The following is a 24,634-nucleotide window of genomic DNA, read 5'->3' on the forward strand; positions in this document are numbered from 1 at the left end:
TCATATCAAGTAAATGTGTATGTTTCATTTATGTTATGAAACTATAAAATAAATGACTCTTCTTTTCTGAACCAGACTATGACAGTTTATGATGCAACAATTAATTTTCCTAGACCAAGGAATACTGCTTAAAGGGAACCTGTTACCCGGTGGTGCCCCGGATACTTAACCTTTGCAGGAAGTCTCGCTCCTGGACCTGGTCCCGGGACGGGGATATCGCTGTCAACAGCCGTGCGCGCGCACCAGAGATGATTCCGACGCCCATAGAGAATGGCGGCTCCAGTCATTCTCTATGGGCATCGGACTCATCTCTGGTAATTAGCATACAGCGCGCGCTCAGCTTTGGGCGCTGATATCCCCGTCCTGGGGCCAGATCCAGGAGCGGGACTTCCAGCAAAGGGTAAGTATCCGGGACTCCACCAGGGGGTCAGGTGGACTCTGCGCTGGAATCCCGGGTGACAGGTCCTCTTTAAAGAAAATGTACCATTTTACATGAATGGATCGGCGCTGGCGCGGAGATGCCAGTGGCGCAGTACTTTTTTTGAACCTCTGCCTGGTACCCGCACACAGCGCCATTCTATTCCCGAGCATCGGCCAGCATGAATCGATGGAGGTGGGCCTGCCAGCCCCCAGTGTGACGAAACCCCCTCTCCTCTGTGACGCTGCTCCATTGTTTCTAAGAGGGGAAATCGTCACAATGGGGGTCGGGAATAGACCGATGCCGTGCGCGGGAACTGGGCTGCGGTTCAAAAAAAAAAAAGACTTCGTCACCGGCATGCAAGTGCCGATCCATTCATGTAAAAAACCCAAACAGATGTCCCTGATGGTACATTAGCTTTAAACGAAAGTGTATCGACGGACACGTTCCCAAACCGCTGGTACTGTTTTTTAGCATTTCTAAATCCATGCCTGGTCCCGGGCTTCCCTTGAGTTTTGGTGGTTCTTTTTGTCTATTCTTGCTGCTCAGTGTCAAAGGGGTGGGGCCTAATGCATCTATGCTCTAGTCCTGCTGAAAATTATTATATCCAGCCAGGGGCGTGCCAAAAGGGAAAAAGGGCAGGGAGGGAGACACTAAGGCCCCGTTCCCACTGAGCAAAACTAGCGGAATTCTGTGGCGGAATTGTCCACTGCGGAATGCCGTTAGCCTCCCACTCATAATGGGAGTCTATGGGAGGTGCGCGCTCCTGCTCTGTCCGCGCTGAAGAATGAACATGTTCATTCTTCAGCGCGGACAGGGCAGGAGCGCACTCCTCCCATTGACTCCCATTATGAGCGAGAGGCTAACGGCATTTCGCGGCGGACAATTCTGCCGTGAAAATCCGCTAGTTTTGCTCAGTGTGGAACGGGCAAGCTGACAGAAAGTACTGCATGAAATGGAGAGAAGGGGCTGATAGCTCGTGTCTAATACTACAAGACATTAAAGTTAACCCATGTGCCACACAAGTGGAATTAGATAATGAATCTTACAGGAAGTAAAAAAAATCACATGCAGAGTGCTCATGTGACTAAGCCTGACAACACAAAAGGAGCTAGAAATAAATAGTCAAGGTGTATATACAATATATAAAACCCACAGAAGTCAATGCAATGCTAGTTTATTAAAACATCCCAGACAGCCTCTTTAGTGGATTTCTAGTCTACGCCTTCATTGCTTATTTTCTCTTGAAAAGCAGAGTTGCTATTATTGCATTTCTCAAAAAAGCGTAAGGATTGCATTATGGTCAATGATAGAATCCATAGTATTCTCCATAGTAAGGATGAGGCATTACAGAAGGTTAAGCAATCTTGGATGGTTATAACTTTTCTTTCTAGGGAGAGTTGAAGAAATAGAAAGATTTTTTTTTTCTTCTCCTTTATCTCATGTTTTTTTTTTTGTACCTTCCTTTTCTTTTCTTTGTATACACCTTTTGCTATGGAAGCTGTGATTTATTATGTTTCGATGCACACTATTTGGTTATAGTATGCACACTGCTGTTAGTTATAAGCAGTTTATAATACTTCTATTCAATACTATTATTTTGATATACCCTGTTGAGTTGTCACTGGTGTGTCCCACTGACAGCAGCTCCTCTACTTCCGAGACAAACTTGTCTCAGGAGTGACAGTCCACTCAGCCAGTCACTAGCCATTGCGCTGTCATTGGCTGAGCGGGCTGTCACTCCTGAGAAGTTTGTCTTGCAAGTGGAGGCGCTACAGTCAGCAGGGAAGACCGGTGACATTCCGCGTCCAATCCCGGCGACTTTGTGGAGCAGTGGCTAAAGGATATTTTGCCTAACGCGCCATTTTCAGCGGCCTTCGCAGTCGAGAGAGCACACAGGGTGCCCGGGAAACCACCTCCACCAGACCCCCCCCCCCCCCCGCACCTATTTCTTGCTAGACTTCTAAACTGTAATGATCGTGACTTGGTGCTGCGCCAGGTGCGGCAATTACCCGCCCTTGTCTTTAATGGAGCGCCAATCTCAATATTCCCCGACTTCTCGGAAGAGCTGCAGAAGAAGCGGGCCACGTTTGTGGCGGTCAAGCGCAAGCTTAAAGAAATGGAAATCCGATACTCCATGGCATACCCCGCTGGGCTCCGAGTCGTGGATGGAGACAGAGCCATTTTCTTCACAGTGCCTCGTGAGGCAGAGGAATGGGCAGCCAGAAGACAGACCGAGGCCCGCAGACGAGGTTGACTGAAACTTGATCGCCATGCACTGTTTACAGCATGAGGCCATACCGGGTGGTAACGTTCTGAGTTGTTTTGTTTAATGACCTTACTTGTTTTCTCCCAACCACACTTGAACTACACCGTCTTTGTTTTGGTGCCCCCTTCTGAGTAGCTGCCCATGCGAAGTGACAGAACTGTTACTGGAGCCCTGATGTCGCTTCTATTTGTGGGGACATAGCATGCTCATCATGAGACCACAAGGATGCCCCTGCTTCTTACTTGGCATCGCTGGGTTGGACAGATCTCCCTAATGTTACTAACCAGGAATCCTACTGTGGCAAGCATAGCTACCTTTAATCTTGCTAAGTTAATGGTCAACTGTGGGCCTCAGGCCAGCACCCAGCTGGGCTCAGGAAAGGCGGGTCTGGAAGCCTATACATATACTTTGCATATGGGTTTATATCCTTGGGATCCCCCCATACATAGAGGTGCCACATGTTACCTACACAACTTTCTATTTGCTTTAATAAGTTTGCTGCCAAGTGCAGCACTGTTTGTTGGTTTGTTACGTTTTTGTTAACAGTTCTATGCATCCATTATCTCCTAACGGTTAATGCTGCCTGCCCATCCTGTCTGTATTCTTTTTTTAGGTGCCATGATGTCCATTAAAATCATGTCGTGGAATGTGAGAGGCCTTGGCAGTCCACAGAAAATGGCAATGGTGTTTGCCCACATCCGTAAACACAACCCACACCTGTCAGGGCTCCAGACTAAAAAAATTAACTTGGAAGCCATTGGCTCCTAACCTGAAAAATTTAGGCGCCAAATAGAATATTTGGTCGCCAACATTTTAAACCATGTAAAATTAATGTTATGTTAAATGGGACTTACTGTGTGCAGAGGCCACGGCAGCATCCTCCTCCTTTAGATCCTTTCTTTTCTTAGTTTGAAAACGTTCAACATGGAAACTTGCAACTTGACAACCATATACAGTCTGACTCAGTACTTCAGCTTCACTTGGCTAGCCTTTTAATGAGGCTTACTCTTCTGAACTTGAACTTAAAGGGAACCTGTCGACCCCGTGCCGGGGTGACAGGCTCCCAACCCCCCGTTAGAGCCCCCTATACTCACCTCATCGCGCCGGGTCCCGCTTCTGAAGATGGCCGGGTCACGGAGATCTCAGCCGCTGCAGCCCGGCGTGCGCTGAGAGATGAGTCCAACGCTCATAGAGAATGACGGGAGAGTCCAGCGCTCCGTCATTCTCTATGAGCGTTGGACTCATCTCTCAGTGTGCGCGCCGGGCTGCAGCGGCTGAGATGTCCGTGACCCGACCATCTTCAGAAGCGGGACCCGGCGCGACGAGGTGACTATAGGGGGTTCTAACGGGGGGTTGGGAGCCTGTCACCCCGTCACCGGGGGTGACAGGTTCCCTTTAAAAGCTTGCAACAGTCTATACATACTGAGCTGGACTTATGACTGCAGCCATAGTGACCCCCCACAAGATGTGTATATAGATAGATATATCTCTCACCTAGTGACTAATGCAAGTGACCCCCTACAATACAGACACCTGAGGGGCCCTGATAATAATAATTGTGCATATATCTATCTCCCAGTGTCTGCAGCCAGTTTGCCCTACACTTATAGATGGCCCGCTCCTTTTATAGATGCCCCCTCCTCCCCCCATTATAGATGCCCCCTCCTCCCCCCCATTATAGATGCCCCCTCCTCCCCCCCCATTATAGATGCCCCCCTCTTCTCCCCCCCTTATAGATACCCCCTCCCCTTATAGATGCCCCCCCTTCTCTTCCCCCCATTATAGATGCCCCCCCCCCCTTTCCTCTATGCTAAGCAGTATTTAAAAAAAATAAACACACAAACTCACCTGACAACCCGCTCCCCCGGCGATCCTCTTCTTCTTCAGGCGCTGTCCCCGGCTGATGCGCGGCTGCCGGGGGTGTCCCGTCCTATCCCCGGCAGCGCAGCGTGTCTGTGAGCTCCCTGTACGCCGGGGCTGTGACTTCTGACACAGGAAGCGTCTCTGACGTTCGCTTCCTGTGCCGGAAGTCAGGGCCCCAGGCAGCTCACTGATGCGCCGCGCTGCCGGGGATAGGATGGGACACCCCCGGCAGCCGCGCATCAGCCGGGGATACTTAAAGAGACAGCGCGCCGCCGCCGGGGCCAGTCGCAAATGGCGCCCAGATTAATAAATCTGGGCGCCATTTGCAAAATGTCAGTCGCATTGGCGACCATTTTGGTCGCCATCTGGAGCCCTGCCTGTTATGCCTACAGGAGACGCACATGGTCTCTGAGACGGCATGGTTCTTAAACAAGCCATGGGTGCAAGGTACTGTTCACTCCTTCCACACCACACACACACCACACACTCTATTGGTGCACAAGTCTGTCAAATGGGAAATGGTGGCCTCTAGAGTGGACACTGAAGGCAGATACGTCTTCGTATATGCCCACATTGATAACCGCCCTTATGTCCTGCTATGCATCTACAACCCTCCCTCCGGTTCATTACAGATTATACATCAAGCAGCGGTATTCGCTGCCTCATACCCTGGCGCTGCTCTGCTATGCATGGGCAATTACAATATGGTCTTGGATTCCACCTTAGACAAATTAGTTGCTGCCTCCACTGCCTCCCCCTCCCCTTCCCCCACCCCATTACACAGTTTGCTTATTGAGCTGGGCTGGATAGACGTTTTTAGACATTACCACCCCACAGCCAAGGTATATTCCTGTCACTCTATTGGACACTCCACCCTATCACGAATTGACCTGATTATAGGAAACCCTCTTCTGGTTTCTGCAACCACCTCAATGACATATCTCCCTAGGTCCGTATCAGACCACTCAGCTATGTTGCTGTCCTTGGGTCAACCCCAGATAGGAGGACCAGGGTGGAGACTCAACCCTTTCTGGTTCTCTCTCTTTGGGAGACTGGCCGTATACCGGATCAACTTGAATGTTTCTTCCAACTGAACTCGCCGCACGAAAGCAAACTGACTCTATGGGAGACCGCCAAAGCTTACTTGCGCGGCTGCCTTCAGTCCTCGATTACCTATACTAAAAGAGAGAGCGCCAGAGAGGAAAATGAGCTGGAAAATAACTAAACGCCTGGAACAGGCCTATATTCAGGACCCCTCAGATAGAAATCAGGAGGCCTGGTTGGGAATCGGGAGACGGTACTTGCACCTCCTACAAGAAAAAGCCAATCGACGTATCTTCTTTAACAAGCAATCAGCATTTGAACTGGGCAATCAGTCAAGTAAACTGCCAGCGTACTTGATCCATCAAAACTCACAATCACCCTCTATACTTAAAATAAGGGATCCTCAGGGCTTGGTGCTGGACTCCAACTAGGCCATAGTGGATCGTTTTGCCCACTTTTATACAGCTTTATATTCCTCCCCACACCCTCCCTCACAGCTACAGATAGATGCTTACATGTCAGATATAACATTTCCCACCCTCTTACCCAACAGCCGAACCATGCTAGAGGCCGCCATTACCCTAGAGGAGGTGCAACAGGCCATCCCTGACCTGGCCAAAGGGAAGGCGTCAGTTCCCAATGGACTTCCGATCAAGGTCTACGCAAAGTAAATGAACTGTCCCCTGTCTTAGTGGAGGTCTTCCAGGCAGCCCTTTCGCAGGGTCAACTTCCAGAATCCCTCTATGATGCCACCATAATTGTGCTATTGAAGCCGGATAAGGACCCGCTTGATTGCGGTTCATACCGCCCGATATCTCTGCTAAATGCAGACTACAAAATTCTAACCAAAGTATTAGCCAATAGGCTTAATAAGGTAATTCTGGAGGTTGTACAATGTGACCAATGTGGTTTCATGCCGGGCCGCTCTACTTCTAATAACATACGCAGTGTCCAGGTACTAACACAAGTGGGCATGTCTGAGAAGAGGGACTGGGCCTTGGCCTCACTTGATGCGGCCAAGGCCTTTGTGTCTATTGAGGGGACTTTTCTCTTATCTGCCCTGAGGCACTTTGGGTTCGGCCCTATCTTTATGAAATGGATATCCCTACTTTATTATTTCCCTAGAGCCTGTATATCCGTAAATGGTATTCTGTCACCCTACTTCGGCTTGGCCAGGGGAACGCGACAGGGCTGCCCTATCTCTATCTTACTTTTTACATTAGCTATTGAGCCCTTGGCTCTGCGCCTTGCCAGCTGTCCATTGATTAATGCTTTTTGGTCGCAAGTATGGGAAGTAATGGATAAGCTCCTGCCAGGGCCTATTGATCGCTTCCCCAAATGTTGCCTCTTGGGTATATTAGATGAGGATGCGTGGACTCACCACCAGATGATATTCATAAGGGAAACAATGTTTCTTGCCCGCAAAGCTATCGCACTCAGGTGGATGGACTCTAGGTACCCCACACTCGCCGAATGGATGGCCCTAGTGAACACGGCCATTTCCTATGAGAATATTGTGTTTAAACATAGGGGTTGTACACCTAAGTTTTGCAAGGTTTGGGGTATATGGTGCGACTCCCCGGACACTAACTACTCCCTGACCCGATACATGAGTCAGCGGGATACTTTGCTAGCATGAGTTGTCTAGAGATCGGGGGGAACGGCCCTTTGCGGATGCACAGGGTAATGGCAGCCAGGATTGTATACTGTATTAGTTAGCTAGGATGCATAGACTGTTTTCTTTTTTATGTTCAGTTAGCCCACGGTTAGGGCATTTATACAACCATTGCTTTAAAATATGTTGTGCGAACTGTACATCTGTGTAAATGACTCGCAACGCTTCTTGTTTTCTTTTTGTTCTCCTTTATTGTCATGCTATTGACAATCTCCTGTATGGTATATTATGTACAACCTTCAATAAAACTCAGTTTAAAAAAAAAAAAAAAGAGTAACTTGGATTGATAGCATTTTGCAAAAAGGGCTCACAGTTTTTCAAAATTGTAACTTGGTTTAAGAGCATTGCTTTGGTTTAAGAGCTCCCTCTACTGGGTAGGAGGGAGAGTGGTGGAAGGGCATGGTCAGCATAGCAGGGTCTACAGCCCTGTACTCTGACCCAGGAAGTCTCCCTCACCTTCCAAATCATGGAAGATCCATTCAGGCTGGGACTTGCATCAGGGGACAGGACTGTGGAGGTAATCTCTTCATAGCTGTAACCCCTCTCAGCCCTTGTGTTTCTTATCCTCTTCATTACTGTACAGTAACTTATAGTATGACATATGACATATTCAGCTGTTTCTAAATGTTTCCTTTATTTTGCATGTTATTCGGAATAAAAATTATTATTTTTGGTATGTGGTACCAATTGTCTGCATTTCAATTATTTCTTATGGGAAACTTTGCTTTGCTTTAAGAGTGATTTGAAGTACAAACGCGGTCCCAGAACAAATTATTATACTCGTAATCCTAGGCACCACTGTATATCTTTATTTGTGGGTATCTGGTAGATATGGAGAAGCTACTCTAAAGCCTATCCATGTGGATCTCTGTGTCCACTCATATTTCCAAGACCTTGAAATTTGCTTCTACAGCCTGTCCTATATTTATCTTGGAGGTCTAACTAATGATAGAATTATTATGTGATGAGGCAATAAATTGGCTGCCTGTAGAGGGCAAGGCAATTTTTTTTTGTGAATGTGTCGTGGAGGGCAAGGCCAAAGGAAACAATTGCTCTAATCTCATCTCCCCGGCTCCAGTGCTGATGCCGCACTCCGCTGCTCTGTTCCCCTAGGTTCCCAACCGCTGCCTGGTTAGACAGGGGGCCCACGTCGTGACGTGACCCCCTGACGTGACCAATCTTGTGACAGTGGCAGGGGAAAAATGGGAGGGGGAAGAGTGCACGGCCGCACACCTGGGAAACGCCCTGCCTTCCCTCCCCCCAGCGCGCACCCTGACTTGCCTCCCACCCCCCGGCGCACACCCTGCCTTCCCCCCCCCTGCGCCGGCCGCCGTAGCCAGGAGAGCCTGAGGCTTCCGGTTCCCATAGTTACCCTTGGAGCTCTGCGATCACTTTGCAGAGCCCTGTTGGATACTGGACAGAGAATTCTCCCTCTGTAGAGGGAGAATTCTCTGTCAGGAGCCCTAAAGATGCTGCGGTCGTGCTGACCGCAGTATCTATAGGGTTAACTCTCAGCACCGGAGCACGGCTCTGGTGCTGAGAGTTGCGGCGGGTCCCTGGCTATCACTGATAGCCCGGACCCGCCACGGATGACTCAGGCGTAGCTTCTAAGCCTGTGTCATCCTGCAGCGATTCATAGACCTATGTAATTGCCAGTAAAGCTGTGACATCATAGGGCAGGTCACCAGTCATAGGAATAGTATAGTAAAGCAGGAGAGTTGTGCTGACATGTTGTAGTACTGTTGTAGAAATAGAGCATTTGTAGCTCACACAGAAGCATTGGAAATATGTTATAATGATAATTAGGAGACATAGGGGCGGATTTATCAAGCTCTGCAACTAGCATAAACCTGCAAAAAAGTGATAATTTCTGCATAAGGACATTTCTTGCACAAACATTGTGCAACTGTTTGCCAGTTTGCCCCATGCACAATATGGGTGAGAAGCGGGACATGCCTCCCTGTGTGAAAAATGTATCAATATTTTCAACGAGATTAGCCAAAAATTGGCGCAGGGTATGTGCTCAATACGGAATCCCGCTGGGCGGACATGCCCATCTCTGCTGCTCCCATAGGCTTAATGCTATGGATTGCCAGATTGCGCTGTCCGCCCAAAGAATGAGCGGGTTCATTCTTCGGGTGGACGGCGGAATCTGGCAAACTGTAGCATGAAGCCTATGGTAGCAGCGGAGATGCGTGGCGGGTGTTCCGTCGGGATTCTGTAGTGTGCACATACCCGTAGAGTGTGCCTCCTGATAAATCCGGCTAAGCAAACCCAGTAACATTTTAAATAAGTAGGGTGCAAAAAATTTATTGATACATGTGCCCCATAAACTTTATAAATACAGGCATAAAAACAGCATACAATCCTTTAGCATTTCTTGACACAATAATGGGCCCAGGAGCATACACTGCAAGGGTTCTAATCTCATGAAAGTGTATTTTGGATATGTCTCTTCTTAAGTAAACAGCACTAAAAGTGTCTGCCATAATATCCACCCATTGTTATAGTTATGGGCCGTGTTTGTTACTTAATGGTTTTTTTTATATTGCATTAGCAACAATTACAACGATTACATTAACGTACATTGATATTTGTGATTGTTGCAAGTGGTGCTCACAGTGCCAGGTGTCTTAGTACCATTCATATATGCTACAGCCATGAGTACAATTGCTCAAAAATACATAAGGGGAAATTATCTTACACACTAGTCTTAATACAAGATACAGAGTAAGAGGTCTCAAATGTATTAGGAGACACCTGCCTCTTAATACACCAAGGGTGGGTTCACACATGACGGAATCACAGTGGATTACACGCTGCATGTTTGCAGCAAAATCCGCTGCGTTTCTCGTACTGTCAGTTTGAATAGGATTACATACTCAGCCAATCATTGGCTGCAGCAGGACAGCGCACTGATTGGCTCGGCGGGACATCAGGATGCGGGAAGCCTCAGAAGCAGGCTGGAGCGCGAACTGGTATTCAATGGGCCGATGCGGGTTACGAAGGATGACGTTTACATGCACACAGAGGGATGAAAATTCCTCTGCGAGTATGTAATCCTATTCAAACTGACTGTATGGGAATCACAGTGGATTTCGCTGTGAATTTGCAGCATGAAATCCGCTGCAATTCTGTTATGTGTGAACCTACCCTTAGAGCATTTTTGACAGGTCGTCTGCATAGTGAAAGGGAGAATAAGTAAAAAAAATTTCCATTAATGAGGCCAATCTGATTTGAATCCAAGTGACATATCTAAATATTGCTATTGGGATGAGTCTGAGTTCTCTGCATTTCCTAAATGGGAGTGCCATAAAGACTCTTTTAGGTGGCTAAAGTGGCTGTTTTCTAAAATAAAAAAGTGAAAAACATTTATTTTATTGGGAAAAGGAAAGTACACATAGCTGGTATCACCACATCTGTAGCAGCCCTCTACTACAAAATAGTCACATCATTTACCCCCGAAGTGAATATCATAGAAAGAATGTACACCAAAATCACGATCATCATTCACGGCCATAATAATCAAAATATGGTCGTATTTCCGCCTCAAAAGACGTTATGTGAACATACCCTATATCTCATGGAAAAAAAAGTTATATTTGATACGAAAGCAGTAAACAATTAAACCTTTATAGCACCATAATCATATTCCCCCAGGTATACAGTTATAATGTTATTAGTAATGCACAGTGACTGCTGGAAATTTAAAAAGCATAAAATAGTTGGAATTTATGTTTTTATGCCATTCCTTCACCCAAAAAAGGTTAGTAAAAGCTAAACAATAAGCTCTATATGTATCTCAAAATATTAGCATAAAAAAAGACCATTTATATAACCCACAGCATTCTCATCTTTCCCAGTCCAGCACTGATACTACATTTCAACCCGCTGCCTTTGTTCACATATACTGATGACATAATGACGTCACTAAGGCTAATCGCTTAGGTTGCAGTGCATTTGGCGTGCCATGAGTACAGCAGGGAAAGTGTCATCAATATGAATAAAAACGGTTACCGGGGTGGCACAGGGCACAGTTTGTTATTTTGTACCCTTGTAGGCTCCAGTTTAGTTTTCCAATAAATCTGTATATCAATTGAAGACAGAAGGAAGCTGGCTGTTAAGGGGTTAAGTTCAAAAATAATATAGTGGCCATTTTCCCACTGTTAGAAGTGATATCATATCACAAGGATCCTCAGAATGAAGGAGCCATAGTACTGTTTGGACTTCTTAACCATGCACTACTGAAACTGCAGCATAGCCCCACTTGCTTGAATGGAGCTGGCTTGCAGTTCTGTGGCTTAATTTCTCCATTCTTGTGATCAAGAGATCTAAAAGGTGGGATCTCTTATTAATCATAGTGGTGGGATGTCCTAGAAAATCAAGTCACCTTGTGAAATTAACAAACTGCTGGTAGATGCTTCTGCAATTTATTGAAACTTTACACTTACAGACTGCATGCACTGCAGGCATGGGTCCATTCCGACATCTACATGGAGTTTGTCAGTTCTCCCCTTGTATGCATGGCTTTCCTGAGGGTTGTCTTTGTTTCTTTCCCCAGTCCAAAACATACTGGTGGGTCATTTGGCTTCTCATGAAATTGGTTCTACCTTGTGAATCTATACAAATATGATATGGACCATTGTGAATGAGAAGACACTGTTTGGCACAAATAAAATAATTATACCTTTATCAGGTATCATTTTTGTCAACTTCATGTGTCCCCCATCTCTAATTTATGATATTTCATTAAATGAAAAATCATCCATCTTTATTCTTTCAGATCGACACAGAAGTACCACCACCAGAATAATCAGCAATTTATTTTCTGGACCCCAAGTCAGGCTGGAAGGGCACACTAAAAGTGTATCTGTTGGCTACAGTTCATGTTCTAAACTGCTGACACTGTTAGGGCTAATGCACACATCCACATTCCGTCCGTGCACACCTGGTGTTCTGCGGACTGGATCTTGGAGCTCCCATCATCGTGAATAATTATGATGTCAGGAGCTCCGATACTGTTTGATAGTCTGCTCTAGTGTACTGATGGCACTGTGCATTACCCCTAAGATAGTCTCCCAGGTCAAGGAAACACATGGTACCTTTCATATATCTGTCTGTGCTTCCAGAACATAGTAAAATGCTTTTATTCTCTGGTCTATACTGTCAAATAGGTTTTCCCAAGGCTCTGAAATGCTGCAAGCTGTTCCTCCTATCCCTATCCCTGCTTGATTGACAGGGATGGGAGGGGGGGGGGGGGCGAGAAGGTGTTCCAGCTTTCTCTATTTTAGTGTCTTGAGAGAATTAAAGCATTTTTCGATGTTGTGAAAGCACAGATATATATATCATAGGTACCATGTGTCTCCTTGATCTAGCAGCTAACTGCATCAGTAGTATGGAAGTTAAATTGCAGATGACAGATTCACTTGAAGAATATAGAAAATCTACTCACGAGTGACAATAAGCAAGTAAAAGAAACATGTTCTCTGACAGAAAATAGTTTATTACAATCATATTAAATAATACAAATAATAATTAATTACAATTAAATTAGTACAAATAAATAAAAAAGTAATGTGTAAACAATAAAAAGAAAATAATCGAGGGTCCAGCCCAATAATGAAAAAGGCCCATACTACATTTAAAATAGTATTAACATTTGGGCCGACTTCTTTCCATCTTGTTAGATGGTATTACTTCAATTAAATAAATAAAAAGGCATTAACAGCAACACCATAAGTGCTGAGGATGGAGTTCATTGTAAGGCAGTGGTGTTGGTTGTCCACTAGAGGTCGCCTGAGACTAAGTTTTAGGCTATGTAGACACTTCTGTTGCTGTGTTGAACAGAGCTGAATGTATGAGCCAGCACATTTCCATTGTTTCACAATGGAATAAATATTAATGTTTGTGCAAGGACACTTAGGTATTTCCTTTTTAATGCCATAAATATGTACATGAACAGGAGATCATCTGTTTTACTATGTGTTCACATACATTCAGCCTGAAGCGGCATTCGTGTTCATACATAGCCTTATAGTGCAATGTGCCTGTATTATTGCATCTTTCAATTGAACGCATCCAGTGTTGCTGATATAAACTAGAAACATAGCATGTAAACAGCTTTTCCTTCTGCATAAATAAAAATATAATAGTATAAATTACATAAATGATAAATACTGAAAAATAATTTACATGTTACATCCTCATATCATCCATGGCACACTGACAAGTGGGTAGTGCCAATGAGTCGTGGTTCAGTAAACAAAGTACACCCATGCCTAACGTGACCCTGTCCCACACCTAATGCTGTCCTCTATGAGAGCACGTGCAGTAGTGACAGGTTCCTTCCAGATATATGTTTTCACCAATAATTTAGCTAATCTTTAGGAATTATAGCTTGGGCACAAACCAAGTAACTATTGGCCCAACGATTGCTCAGCCAACAGCAATCCCCCCTGAGACCCTCAAAAACATGCATGCCTGGCGGTGAGGAATAAGAGGGTCAGGTATACTGAATTCTGGTATATCCAGTCCTGCTGTTCCCCTATGTGATGGGCTTATAAGAGAGCAAGTTTTTAAACTTGATTTGGCAACATTGCTCCGTCTATGGACAAGAACGGAAGTCATTCAGGTTAGCTCAGTGCAAACAGAATAATACCCCAACTTGATAAGGATGGAGACTTATTGATAAACATGATATATAAGGGTTATGCAGGTACATATACCTAATTTAGGTCAAAAAAAAGATTTTTGAAAAGTATATCCTAAAGTCGCTGGTACACTGCATTAGCCTAATACCCCATAAGTGCCCAAGGCGCTGTTATAGAAGTCACTTAGAGCATGCAATAGCAGCAGAGAAGATGTCTCTGCAAACTTCAATGACTACTTCCTGTTTTCATGGAACAAACAACTCACTTTCCACTTATAAATAATCTTTTCATTGAATAAACATGAGAAACTTTCTCATCTATTTTTTATAAAGATGAGAAAGTTTTATTTATTTCTTCAATGAATAGATAGACGATGTATAATAGACATTGCTGAGTTGTAAGTGTGCTGTGACGAGCTGATGGTAAGGATTCTTGGAGGTATATAGTTATACTTGTTTTTGTATATGCCCACAGTTCTTTGGTAGATGCATGGCTCAGAATTAAACATTGCAGCAAATACTTCTCCCTAAATTACCTCCATATTTTGTCACATGCCCATCTGTACAGAATGAAAAATCTAAAATATTAGTCCAAGGTATGTATGGTGAGCATGGAAAACAACTTGGAGATGTGCTAGGAAGCTCCTATACTGCTTCTCTACCAGCTTCTATACTGCTTCTCTACCAGCTTCTATACTGCTTCTCTACCAGCTACTATACTGCTTCTCTACACTCTAGTAGAAGTACAAATGTGCACTAATCCTCCATGACAGATGAATAAACAGGGATGTTGCAACTTTACATATGATTGTACAGCTGGCAACTACAAATCTACCAGACAGACTCAGCTCAGGATTCCCTTCTTTGGTTTCCTATGTTCCAAGTTAACAGAGCTGGCTGACTACTTAGGAATAACATTACTTCTCACATTGTTAACTTTAGCCATGTTGTCCTGTATCCACCGCATGTAGTTTGTGACTCGAGTGTACACTCCAGGCTTGTTCTTCTTGGCACACTCGTCCCCCCAGCTTATTACGCCATACAACACCATATTCCCCTTGTGAGGACAGATAAGAGGACCACCAGAGTCTCCCTACAAAAAGAAAGGTAACAGACCATGAGAAACGTAGAAAAGTACCAGATTGCTTTCTCTTGTCTACATTGTCTTTTCGTGTACATTGTACTAAATGTGATTGCTTACAAAAAGGCCGTATGCCAATAAAAATTTAAGGGCTTAAGTGTCCGTATTGTTTGGAGAAACTTTAAACATGTAAACAAGTGTGTGCAAACCCCCATCAATCATTACAGCAGGGAGAAGCGTGCAGCTGAGCGCTTCTCTCCACAATTCGTTGTAATCTCAATTATGTCAATAATAAGACACCCCTTTTTGTAATGTGATGTATTAAATAAAATTTGAAGAAATTGCAAGTCCTGTATTTAAAGGGGCTTTCCAGGTGTGTGGTAGTGCAGCTCAGTTCCACTGAAGTGAATACTACACACAATCTGTGGACATGTGTGACATTGTTTCCAAAGAAAGCTGTCTTTTTTGTAAACCTGGATAACCGCTTTACATCATCTACTGAACACCTATGTAATTACTAAGTACCAAAGTGTTGCAGATGTAGTATTGTATTGTAGTGCTCCTTGGCATCACTTTCCTACTTTTTGGACCTTGAGTGGTCCCAGCAGTTTCCTCTTCCCCTCCCCACCAGCCAGGATTGATCTCACCCTGCTTAGGTGTAGAATGAGGTCTGTCAATCAAGGCTGATGGGGCAGGCAGAAGCCATTAGGGACCAGCTCTATACCTTGTGGCTCAGGCAGCATGAAATTGATGACAGGTTCCCTTTAATTATACATTAGTTATACATATTAACATCATGATATTACCTTGCAAGCATCAACTTTCCACTCAGGGTCTCCAGCACACAGCATGTTATTATTGATCAGCTTCCCATAGTAATCAGGTGATTGGCAAATGTCCTGTGGTATAAGACGAACTGATGTGGACCTTAGAGATTGGGAGTATCTATGGCTATCTGCAGAAAGAGGATCATTATATAGTAAGTCTTTTTCCCATAAATATATCATTCTTTATAGTCCAGAGCCATACTGGGGGCACTTCTATGTTAACATGAGTAGGGGCTTGTTCTTACTGTATTCTTTATTTTACTATCAGAGATGCAGCTTTTATGTACATTCTGTGAATTGGAGGAATGGAAGCACAAATATTCATTCACTTACCATAAGTCTCTTTTCCGAAACCGGAGATCTCACAGTTTGCCCCATCCTTAAATTTCAGATCAGCAGTTGGCAGGCAGACAGTCTGCACATAGTCCGTCATGGAGGCACATTGTCCTGACTCAGAACGAATCTTCACCAATGCTAAAAGAAGTTTTAAAGGTCAGTGCTGTAAGTAAATGCATGTGCAAAGTGTGGCGGTGCATGGTGTCACTTTTGTCTTCCCTACCGATATCATTGTTTAAAGCCCCATTCTTATCACTGTAGTCCTGATGACGGATTATTTTCTCCACCTGAAATCTTTGCTCCCTGTATACATTTTCTTCCTCAAGGTGCGATTTTCCTAGAATAACTTGATAGTCCTTTGCCTCAGGATACTCACTAAATAAAAAAAGAAAAAATAGAAATTATTCATGCAAAAAAGGCAACGATTTCCTTCTAATGGCCAAGCAGAGGAAAAGTATACAGTGTCACAACCATGATACATAATACGTTAATCTGACAACACACAGAGACAACCTTCTATGGACCATTACTTTGAAGGCCTCAAACACTCAAATCTTTTTTTATGAGGTGTATTATATGTCCTTTAGATCAGTGATTTTTTGAGCCGCGGCACACTTTTTATACTTAAAAAATCCCGGGGCACACCACCAACCAAAATGGAACAAAATGACAGTAAAACAGTACATATTATACATATAGTTAATAATATAGATTCTAAATGTATTTATATTCACTCAGTGTGAAACCTGGGCCTGTTTTCTTCTCCCCCTGTGCTTCTCTCCACCATACTTCTCCCCCCTGCTTCTCTCCTGTGCTTCTCTCCCCCATGCTTCTCTCCTGTGCTTCTCTCCACCATACTTCTCCCCCCTGCTTCTCTCCTGTGCTTCTCTCAACCATACTTCTCTCCCCCCTGCTTCTCTCCGCTGTTTCTCTCCCCCATCCCCATGTTTCTCTCCCCCCTGCTTCTCTCCCCTGTTTCTCCCCCATCCCCAGGTTTCTCTCCCCCATCCCCAGGTTTCTCTCCCCCATCCCCAGGTTTCTCTCCCCCATGCTTCTCTCCCTGTCTCTCCCCCCCTGTTTCTCCCCCATGCTTCTCTCCCCCATCCCCAGGTTTCTCTCCCCCATGCTTCTCTCCCTGTCTCTCCCCCCTGTTTCTCCCCCATGCTTCTCTCCCCCATCCCCAGGTTTCTCTCCCCCATCCCCAGGTTTCTCTCCCCCCCTTCCTCCTCACCTCCTCTGAGATGGTCCCCGCTGCTGTCCGCCTCAACTACTGGCCGCCCGTAGGGCCCGGACGTGCTCCTCCACTCAGTGGAGACCGGGAGCGTGGTGCGCTGCGGCGGGTTTTAGCACACACATTGATTGGATGCGTGCAACACGGCCCGCCGCAGCGCACCACGCTCCCGGTCACCGCTGATTGGATAGAAGGAGCACGTCCGGGCGCTACAGGCGGCTAGTAGGTGAGGCTGACAGCAGCAGCGGGGTGATCTGCAGGGGCACCATAGTTTGGGGAACTTTCCCCGCGGCACCCTCGACCATGTGTCACGGCACACTAGTGTGCCACGGCACACTGGTTGAAAATCACTGCTTTAGATTACGTTTTAGCGCATGTGCATTATGAGACCCCCTAAATACAGTGGTGATCAATTCCTATGGTACACTGCATAAGGTGATATCCACAATGCACCATAGACAAGTCTATGAATTATCAAAAGCAACCAGTATCTCTCCACACACAGAGATTTATTCCTGCGCCAGACAAATACATGAAAATAATCGCAAAGTTGTACCAGCCGGATAATCTTCATTTCTGGTGAATTCGGATGCGGGCGCATCCGTGTGCGCCCGCATCCCAATTCACTGCTGCACACAACGGAGCGTGCGGCCTGAGCCGCATGCTCAATTGTGTAAACTGACATGTCTCTGCGGACGCTATTTAATGAATATCAGCCGCAGAAAACTAACATGTCAGTTTTCTGTGCAGCCAGGTGGAATCCCGGACGGAGCATACACTATAGGGGGGATTTATGAAGATCAGCGTACAAGTACGCTGGTCTTATATTAAGCCCCGACCCCCTTTTTTGCGTCAGAATTCACTAAGAGGCGCACACCTCTTAGTTAATCCGGCCGACCGGGCGCCCGAATCTGTGCCCGGCGTACCAGATCTACACCTGCTGGAAGCAGGTGTAAATTTGCATCATGATTTGCGCCTGCGAGCAGGCATAAATCATAATAAATGTGGCGTGGGAGGAGGCCACGCCTCTTCCTCGCCTCATTAAGCTACCAAAAGCACTGCCAGACCGCCCATCGGGCGAGCGGAGCGCACGGAAGGCGTACGCCAGGGAGAAGGGGCAAATCTGCACCATCTCCCGGTGTACACCTTTGGCGTAGCTTCATAAATCCCCCCCTATGTGTATACGCTCCAGCCAGGATTCCATTCATTCAAATACAACGTATGTTTATCATAAATCACGGCCGTTGTTGCAATTTGCTAAACATACGTTGTGTAAACATGGCCTTTAGATGTACACTTGCTCCAGAGTAGGCATAGATTGTTGCACTAGTCTCAGGCTCTTTGGATCTGCGCCCAGTCTTAGTAAATCCAGTGTAGCGCACAGAGAATTTTATGAGAGTGGGGTACTCATATGCTACTTTGATAAATGACCCCCTTAGTGTATTTTGGTAAAATCAGACATTATCGCCTTAAAATATTCTACAATTTTATGGATAACATATTCCCTTTCAGTAAATACCTACCTGTCTGGAAAGCAGTGCGCTGCAGTAAGAACCCAGCAGGGGTGAATGAGACTGGCACCACACTGGAAGAACGGCTGATTTTTGTTTCTCCTATTAACCTGGTAAAGTAAGGCTATCCATGGCTGGGATTCAATAGGGCTGGTCATGCCTCCCACGACTTTATATAATTTATTCTGACGACGACCACAGGTGGGTTCTGTGGAATGATTACACAATATAATTAGAATACAGTTACAACATTTTTACAGATTACATATTTTTAGATTCCATGTTCTTGTAAATAGGCTTGGTTGAACTGTCCATTAGGTCCATGGCTTGTGGCTATTTTTACATATACTGTAATAATAGGAATAATGCTACCTATTTTAGGTTTACTGCACACATCTCAGTGCGTCTCAGTGCCTATATCATTCAGTGATCCTGACGAGGGGAATTATGTAATACTGGCGTTCTAATAACTCACCTGCGATTTCTTCCTCTTCACATTGGGAGACCTTGCAGAACATGGTGGCAACACCTTTTGGTCCTTTGAAATAACACCAAGGTCTTAATCCATTGTGTGGGTTCCTGAGAAAATGAAGCGAGTATAGTTGATTTTAGGTTGTCTAGGTGTTTCATAATAGATCAGTGTGTGATTGTTAGGCACAGAACATATTACCTGCAGTAGTTGTGCTTCCCTATCCCAAACTTTAATGCATCCTTCATGTGAGTGTTTACGTGGCGATCTCTCAGTAGCGGAGAATCCCAGGGCAGACACTCATTATTGGCATTGGTCTTTGATGCGATACCTCGGTAATCATAACCATTGTCCTTGTAACATGTGGAGGTCAAGTCTGGAAGTAAAATAAGCAAGCATTAAAAGCAGAAAAACCTTTATCTGTGTATATATATATATATATATATATATATATATTATTATTATTATTACTATTTTTATTTTTGATTTTATTTTTTCATTCTTTTTTTTTATTCCCAACTATTCCAAATATATTGAGTGATTGCAGTTGGCCCCTGGCCAAAAGACTCTCACAATGATAATTCATATACAGTACATAGGAAGACAATATATATGAATGATATATATGACTCAAATCCGCAAAAATATACAAACGTCCAAATGAGGCCTAAGGCTAATGTGTATAACAGTAAAAAAAAAAAAAAAAATTACTAAAAGGTAAATACCTGTTTCACAGTGTTTTCCAGTATATCCTATAAGGCAATTACACTTATAGAATTTTTTGTGTATGCCATAGTAGGAACAAGTTCCACCGTGTAAGCAAGTGCATTCTGTGTAGAGAGAAATAAGATCAGCCAACAATGCAATCTACAATATAGTACATATTATATAATCATTTATGGGAACGGTTTTTACAGGGGTTAATAATTGCCAGTTCTAAGTGCTGATCAAGGATGTAGCTAGTCAGCTAGGGGATAAATGGCTGCACATCTCTTCTTTACACAGGGTGTTGTGCTGCTGACAAATGATAATCTTTACTGCCACATAAAAGAACCGATCAGGCCACAAACATTGCACATTCATTGGTTTATTGCAGGGCCTTTCACATGGGATGATGATGGGGAATGAATTTTCATATGAACCTTCCCTTAGCTGATAACTCACCCATGTAATAGGCTCTATAATGTGACTTCACACCACATTCTATGGTAAGCCAGTACCATACCATGATATGATAGCTTTCCCTGTTGGTCCAACATGTTTACTAAAGGTGTGCGACTCAATTTTTCCAAAAAGCCAACAAACCTGTCATTTTTGCCTCTTAAAACCTGCCATACTGGCAGATTTATTAAGCAAATCGGTTTATTTTTACAGGTTTTGATACTGAAAATCAGCCACTTCTAATGTAGTGAGATGGTCGGAGTTTTAGTTTTGTCTTGTGAAGCGCGGGGAGGCAACGTGGGGAGGATAGCTCCAACACTTATGTCATGCAATACTTATACCAATGAAAAATGTTGATCATAATAATTGTGATAATAAATGTATCTTTTATATGGCATTTACCTGTACTTTCGTTGTCCTTTGGTCTTTTATGGTGTTTATGAAAAATCTAAAAGTAAAAGTTGAATTATCAACTGTGGAAAAATATAACGCAAATAAATAAGTCAGTGGTCATCTTACAAAAACTTACCGATTCTAACCCAGTAATAAGCACCGATGCAAATGTTAAGGCGACAATCAGCTTCATCTTCTGTCGGATGGGATTTGTAAACTAAAATAAGTCACAAATTTTATGTAAATCATTAGTTTCCATATATATGAAAACTTAAAATATTGTTACAGATACCTCTTAAGGCCGAGTTCACACATTCAGGTTTTTAATTGTAATTAAAAACCTGAGTGTGAGAACGCTCCCAGAAATGGCGTAATTGTGTCATAAAAAAAATTGTTATTTATAATGTTAAACAACTGAAGCATCTGTTTAGGCATGAAGTTTGGAGAGCTGTAGTGTCCATTGAAGTTAGTGGGCATCATGCACTGGTTTAGGTTCCCTGCAGTAGAGAGCTATTCTGTCTATGCAGAGCAAGCATTTCCTGGCAGCACAGCACATCAGCAGAAGCTTTGAAGAAGAGGATGTCAGAAATGCTTTTATAGTGTGAATCCGTTCCTGGCATGTGAATAGGATGGAGATTACAGCCGCAGCCCACATTGAGCTTTAAAACTTTAATGTGCAGAGCTTCCCTGTAAGGAGGCTTTCACATGGTTTGTGGGGAAAATCCACGTCAGATTACAGTGCCAGAATTGAAAATGAGATTTTCCCTGCTGCACAGAATATCTACCGAACAAATGCATAGCTGCTGACTGGTGGTCTGGATTTGAAATCCGCAGCATGTCATTTAAATTTAGTCATTGGCTGCGGATTTATTGCAGATTTTTTTCCATTGACTTAAGAGGGAAAGTCAAAATCTCTACTAATTCTGCATTGTAGTGGATTTTGCTAGAAAAATATTAAGAGCAGCAAAACCCGCAGCTGCCCATTTTTCTAATCTACATATTATAGCAGCAAATTCCCCTAAAAATCCACATAACATGCTGTGAGTTTTCTGAGGCGGGATATGTGGATTCACTGAAGTTTCTAAAGAGAACCAACAGTAGACCCAGACAGTGTAAAAGCACTGTAGGGACTATGTTCCCACAAGGTCTTTTTTTGGCCATTTAACAGCTTCAATTTTGGGGCCACAGTACCGTAAATTGCGTAATCCACCTGTATTTTCACTTAAATACTGTGAAAACGGCCAAAATAAGACACTGTAGGAACATAGCCGTAGGGTGGACTCACACGCACAGTGTTTTTCCAAAAAATGCTGTAACGGATGTTACATTTAAGTCTATAGTGAAATATTAAATCCACAATAAACAGTTTGCCACATAATGTTTTGGTTTTTTTTTTTTTTGCCTTTTTCTGGATACACAGTAGAAATTTAGGTTAAATGGGTGGGCTCTTGTCTTTTTCAGCCGTATAAACCATAGAACTATATAATTTGTTTTAATTTGCAGGTATGGCAGTTTCCCACAGGCTTCTCTATAGACTAGGGGAAAAAAACGCCTTAAAAATGCTTGTAAAATACAACTTCTAAAAATGAACATTAGCAAACGAATGTGGAAATATACCGTTGATAATACTAGATACATATTAGCTACATTAATTCTTTCGAGTCTCACTCACCAGCACGAGTTCACCTTGCAGCTGCTGTGTTTGCAGATTTTCTCTATCCTTGGAGCTAGTTCTGCTGTTCTCTGTCCTGCAGCAGAGAGAACTGCGCCTTATAATGCTCAGTGCCTCCCTGTGATTGGCTGGCACTGTGCCCCAGGCGTGGTATTGTGGCTGTATGCACTGCAGGCTCATCATCCTGTACATTAACTGTTTGTAAACATGTAATGTGTCTGTGAGTCAGGTCGGGGGATTCACACCAGTTTCACAGGAAGCCAGCTAATTAACCCTTTGTCTGCAGTGCTAGTAAAGGGGGGGAAAAACTTTTTCTAGGATTTTAAGTCGCAACTAGTTGGATTTTAGCCAGTTTAGAGATTATTAAATCTATTCTGGTATTCTGGCTTTCTCCTACACTCCTAAAATAGCTTCTTTCAAAACTGGTCCTGTTTTATGTATCAGGTGGAAGAATGAGATTCTGGTTCCCTGAGGATAGGGACTAGTTACAATCAATGATTCCAATCTGCATATAGTTCCATGAAATATGCTGGAATTATGTACAAAATGGGAAATAATAAATTGGTTAGAGGGGTACTCCGATTTACTTAAAGGAGAAGCCTGGTGAAACTTTTTATTGAAATATTGTATTGCTCCCCAAAAGTTATACAAATCACCATTATACACTTATTATGGGAAATGTACATAAAGTGCTTTATTCTCTGCACTTACTACTGCATCAAGGCTTCACTTCCTGGATAAAATGGTGATGTCACGACCCGACTCCCAGAGCTGTGCGGGCTGTGGCTGCTGGAGAGGATGATGGCAGAGGGATGCTCAGTGTCCAGTGCTCTGTGTCACTCAGTGTCCCCTGCCATCATCCTCTCCAGCAGCAACAGCCAGCACAGCTCTGGGAGTCGGGTGGTGACATCACCATTTTATCCAGGAAGTGAAGCCTTGATGCCTAATAAGTGTATATTGGTGATTTGTATAACTTTTGAGGGGCAATACAATACTTTAATTAAAAAAAAATTTGCTGGACTTCTCCTTTAAAAAGCAAATTTTAGCCTGCTAGGGATGTAAAGTAACAAAATAAAGCATACTCACCTTTCCCAGTCCAACGCCAGTGCTCCGGTCTGCCCTGATCGTTGCTTTCTTCGCCTGATGAAGCGCTTTCCTGGCTATGCTGATGATGTTTTGAATACCCAGCAGGCTCAGGAATCGGCCTCAATGACTGATGCAGTGTGTTCAGAACGAGAGCTGGGGTACTCTTCTGGAATATCTAGGATACTCCTGGTTGAAAGGGGGGAAATCTAATGTTTTAGGCTTTTTGGGGGGACATTTTTCCCCAGAATAATTATACTATACTATACTATCCATCGTTAAAGGATCATTTGTTGTTTATATTTGTACCTACTGTCTGCACAGAAATAATTGCCAATTCTCCAATAAAGATGAGTCAATTTAGATAGATTTAAAGGTACAATATACAGTAAACAGAATACAAACATTTAAGTGTGTAAAATAGAAACTTTTGTAAACTGCTCAAACTATGGGCAGTTTACACCAGTTCTATTTTACACACTTTGATAAATCTGACACTTTTGGTAATCAGAATGACAATATTATAACCAGAGGTGACCATACAAATGCAAAAATTTAAAGGAGAACTCAAAAAATCACAGAGGGCAGGGGTTGATGAAACATATCAAACATGGGATACTTACCCATTCCTGTGCCCCCGCAGCCACAGCACCATCAGTCACTGTCAACCTTCTGGTGTCCTGTTTCTGCCGACTTCCTGAATCGTCACCTGGCAGGACGTGCCCACTCATCCAGTTATTGACTGCAGAGATGTCCTGCCTCAATCACTGACTGGCTGAGTGGGCATGAGTGGGCTAAGTGGGGTGGGGATGTCACAGGGAGGGGAGACTGTCAGAGGACCAAGAGCGGTGGCACTGTGCTGTTGGTATCCCTGGATTGTTATGTTATCACCCCCCTACATTTGCCAAGAGTACCCCTTTAGGCAATGTTCCCTTTGGAAACATATTGGGTA

The 24,634-nt window shown here is 44.0% G+C and overlaps 1 protein-coding gene across 1 annotated transcript; it reads right to left on the minus strand.

The window, feature by feature from the left end:
• Nucleotides 1–10,483: 10,483 nt before the first annotated feature.
• Nucleotides 10,484–22,660, minus strand: PLAU (plasminogen activator, urokinase). The gene is made up of 12 exons (XM_069979267.1): nucleotides 22,600–22,660; nucleotides 21,064–21,144; nucleotides 20,937–20,982; nucleotides 20,099–20,203; nucleotides 19,575–19,749; nucleotides 19,380–19,483; nucleotides 18,917–19,112; nucleotides 16,386–16,537; nucleotides 16,160–16,300; nucleotides 15,806–15,954; nucleotides 14,847–15,011; nucleotides 10,484–11,888 (listed from the first exon to the last, which is right to left on the minus strand). Exons 2-12 carry the CDS (start codon nucleotides 21,118–21,120, stop codon nucleotides 11,862–11,864), a joined length of 1,317 nt encoding a protein of 438 aa, XP_069835368.1. The 5' UTR covers nucleotides 21,121–21,144; nucleotides 22,600–22,660; the 3' UTR covers nucleotides 10,484–11,861.
• Nucleotides 22,661–24,634: the final 1,974 nt, after the last annotated feature.

The sequence above is a fragment of the Dendropsophus ebraccatus genome, chromosome 8 (genome assembly GCF_027789765.1).
Source record: "Dendropsophus ebraccatus isolate aDenEbr1 chromosome 8, aDenEbr1.pat, whole genome shotgun sequence".
Classification (NCBI taxonomy): domain Eukaryota; kingdom Metazoa; phylum Chordata; class Amphibia; order Anura; family Hylidae; genus Dendropsophus; species Dendropsophus ebraccatus.

Bases quoted from the DNA above. Each gene is read 5' to 3' on its own strand.
- PLAU (XM_069979267.1), bottom strand. From the start codon at position 21,120: ATGAAGCTGATTGTCGCCTTAACATTTGCATCGGTGCTTATTACTGGG. The intron at 19,750-20,098 runs GTATTTACCTTT...TTTTACTTCCAG, and splicing joins TGGAAAACACTGTGAAACAG to ACTTGACCTCCACATGTTAC. The intron at 15,955-16,159 runs GTAAGTGAATGA...CTCTTTCTGCAG, and splicing joins TTTCGGAAAAGAGACTTATG to ATAGCCATAGATACTCCCAA.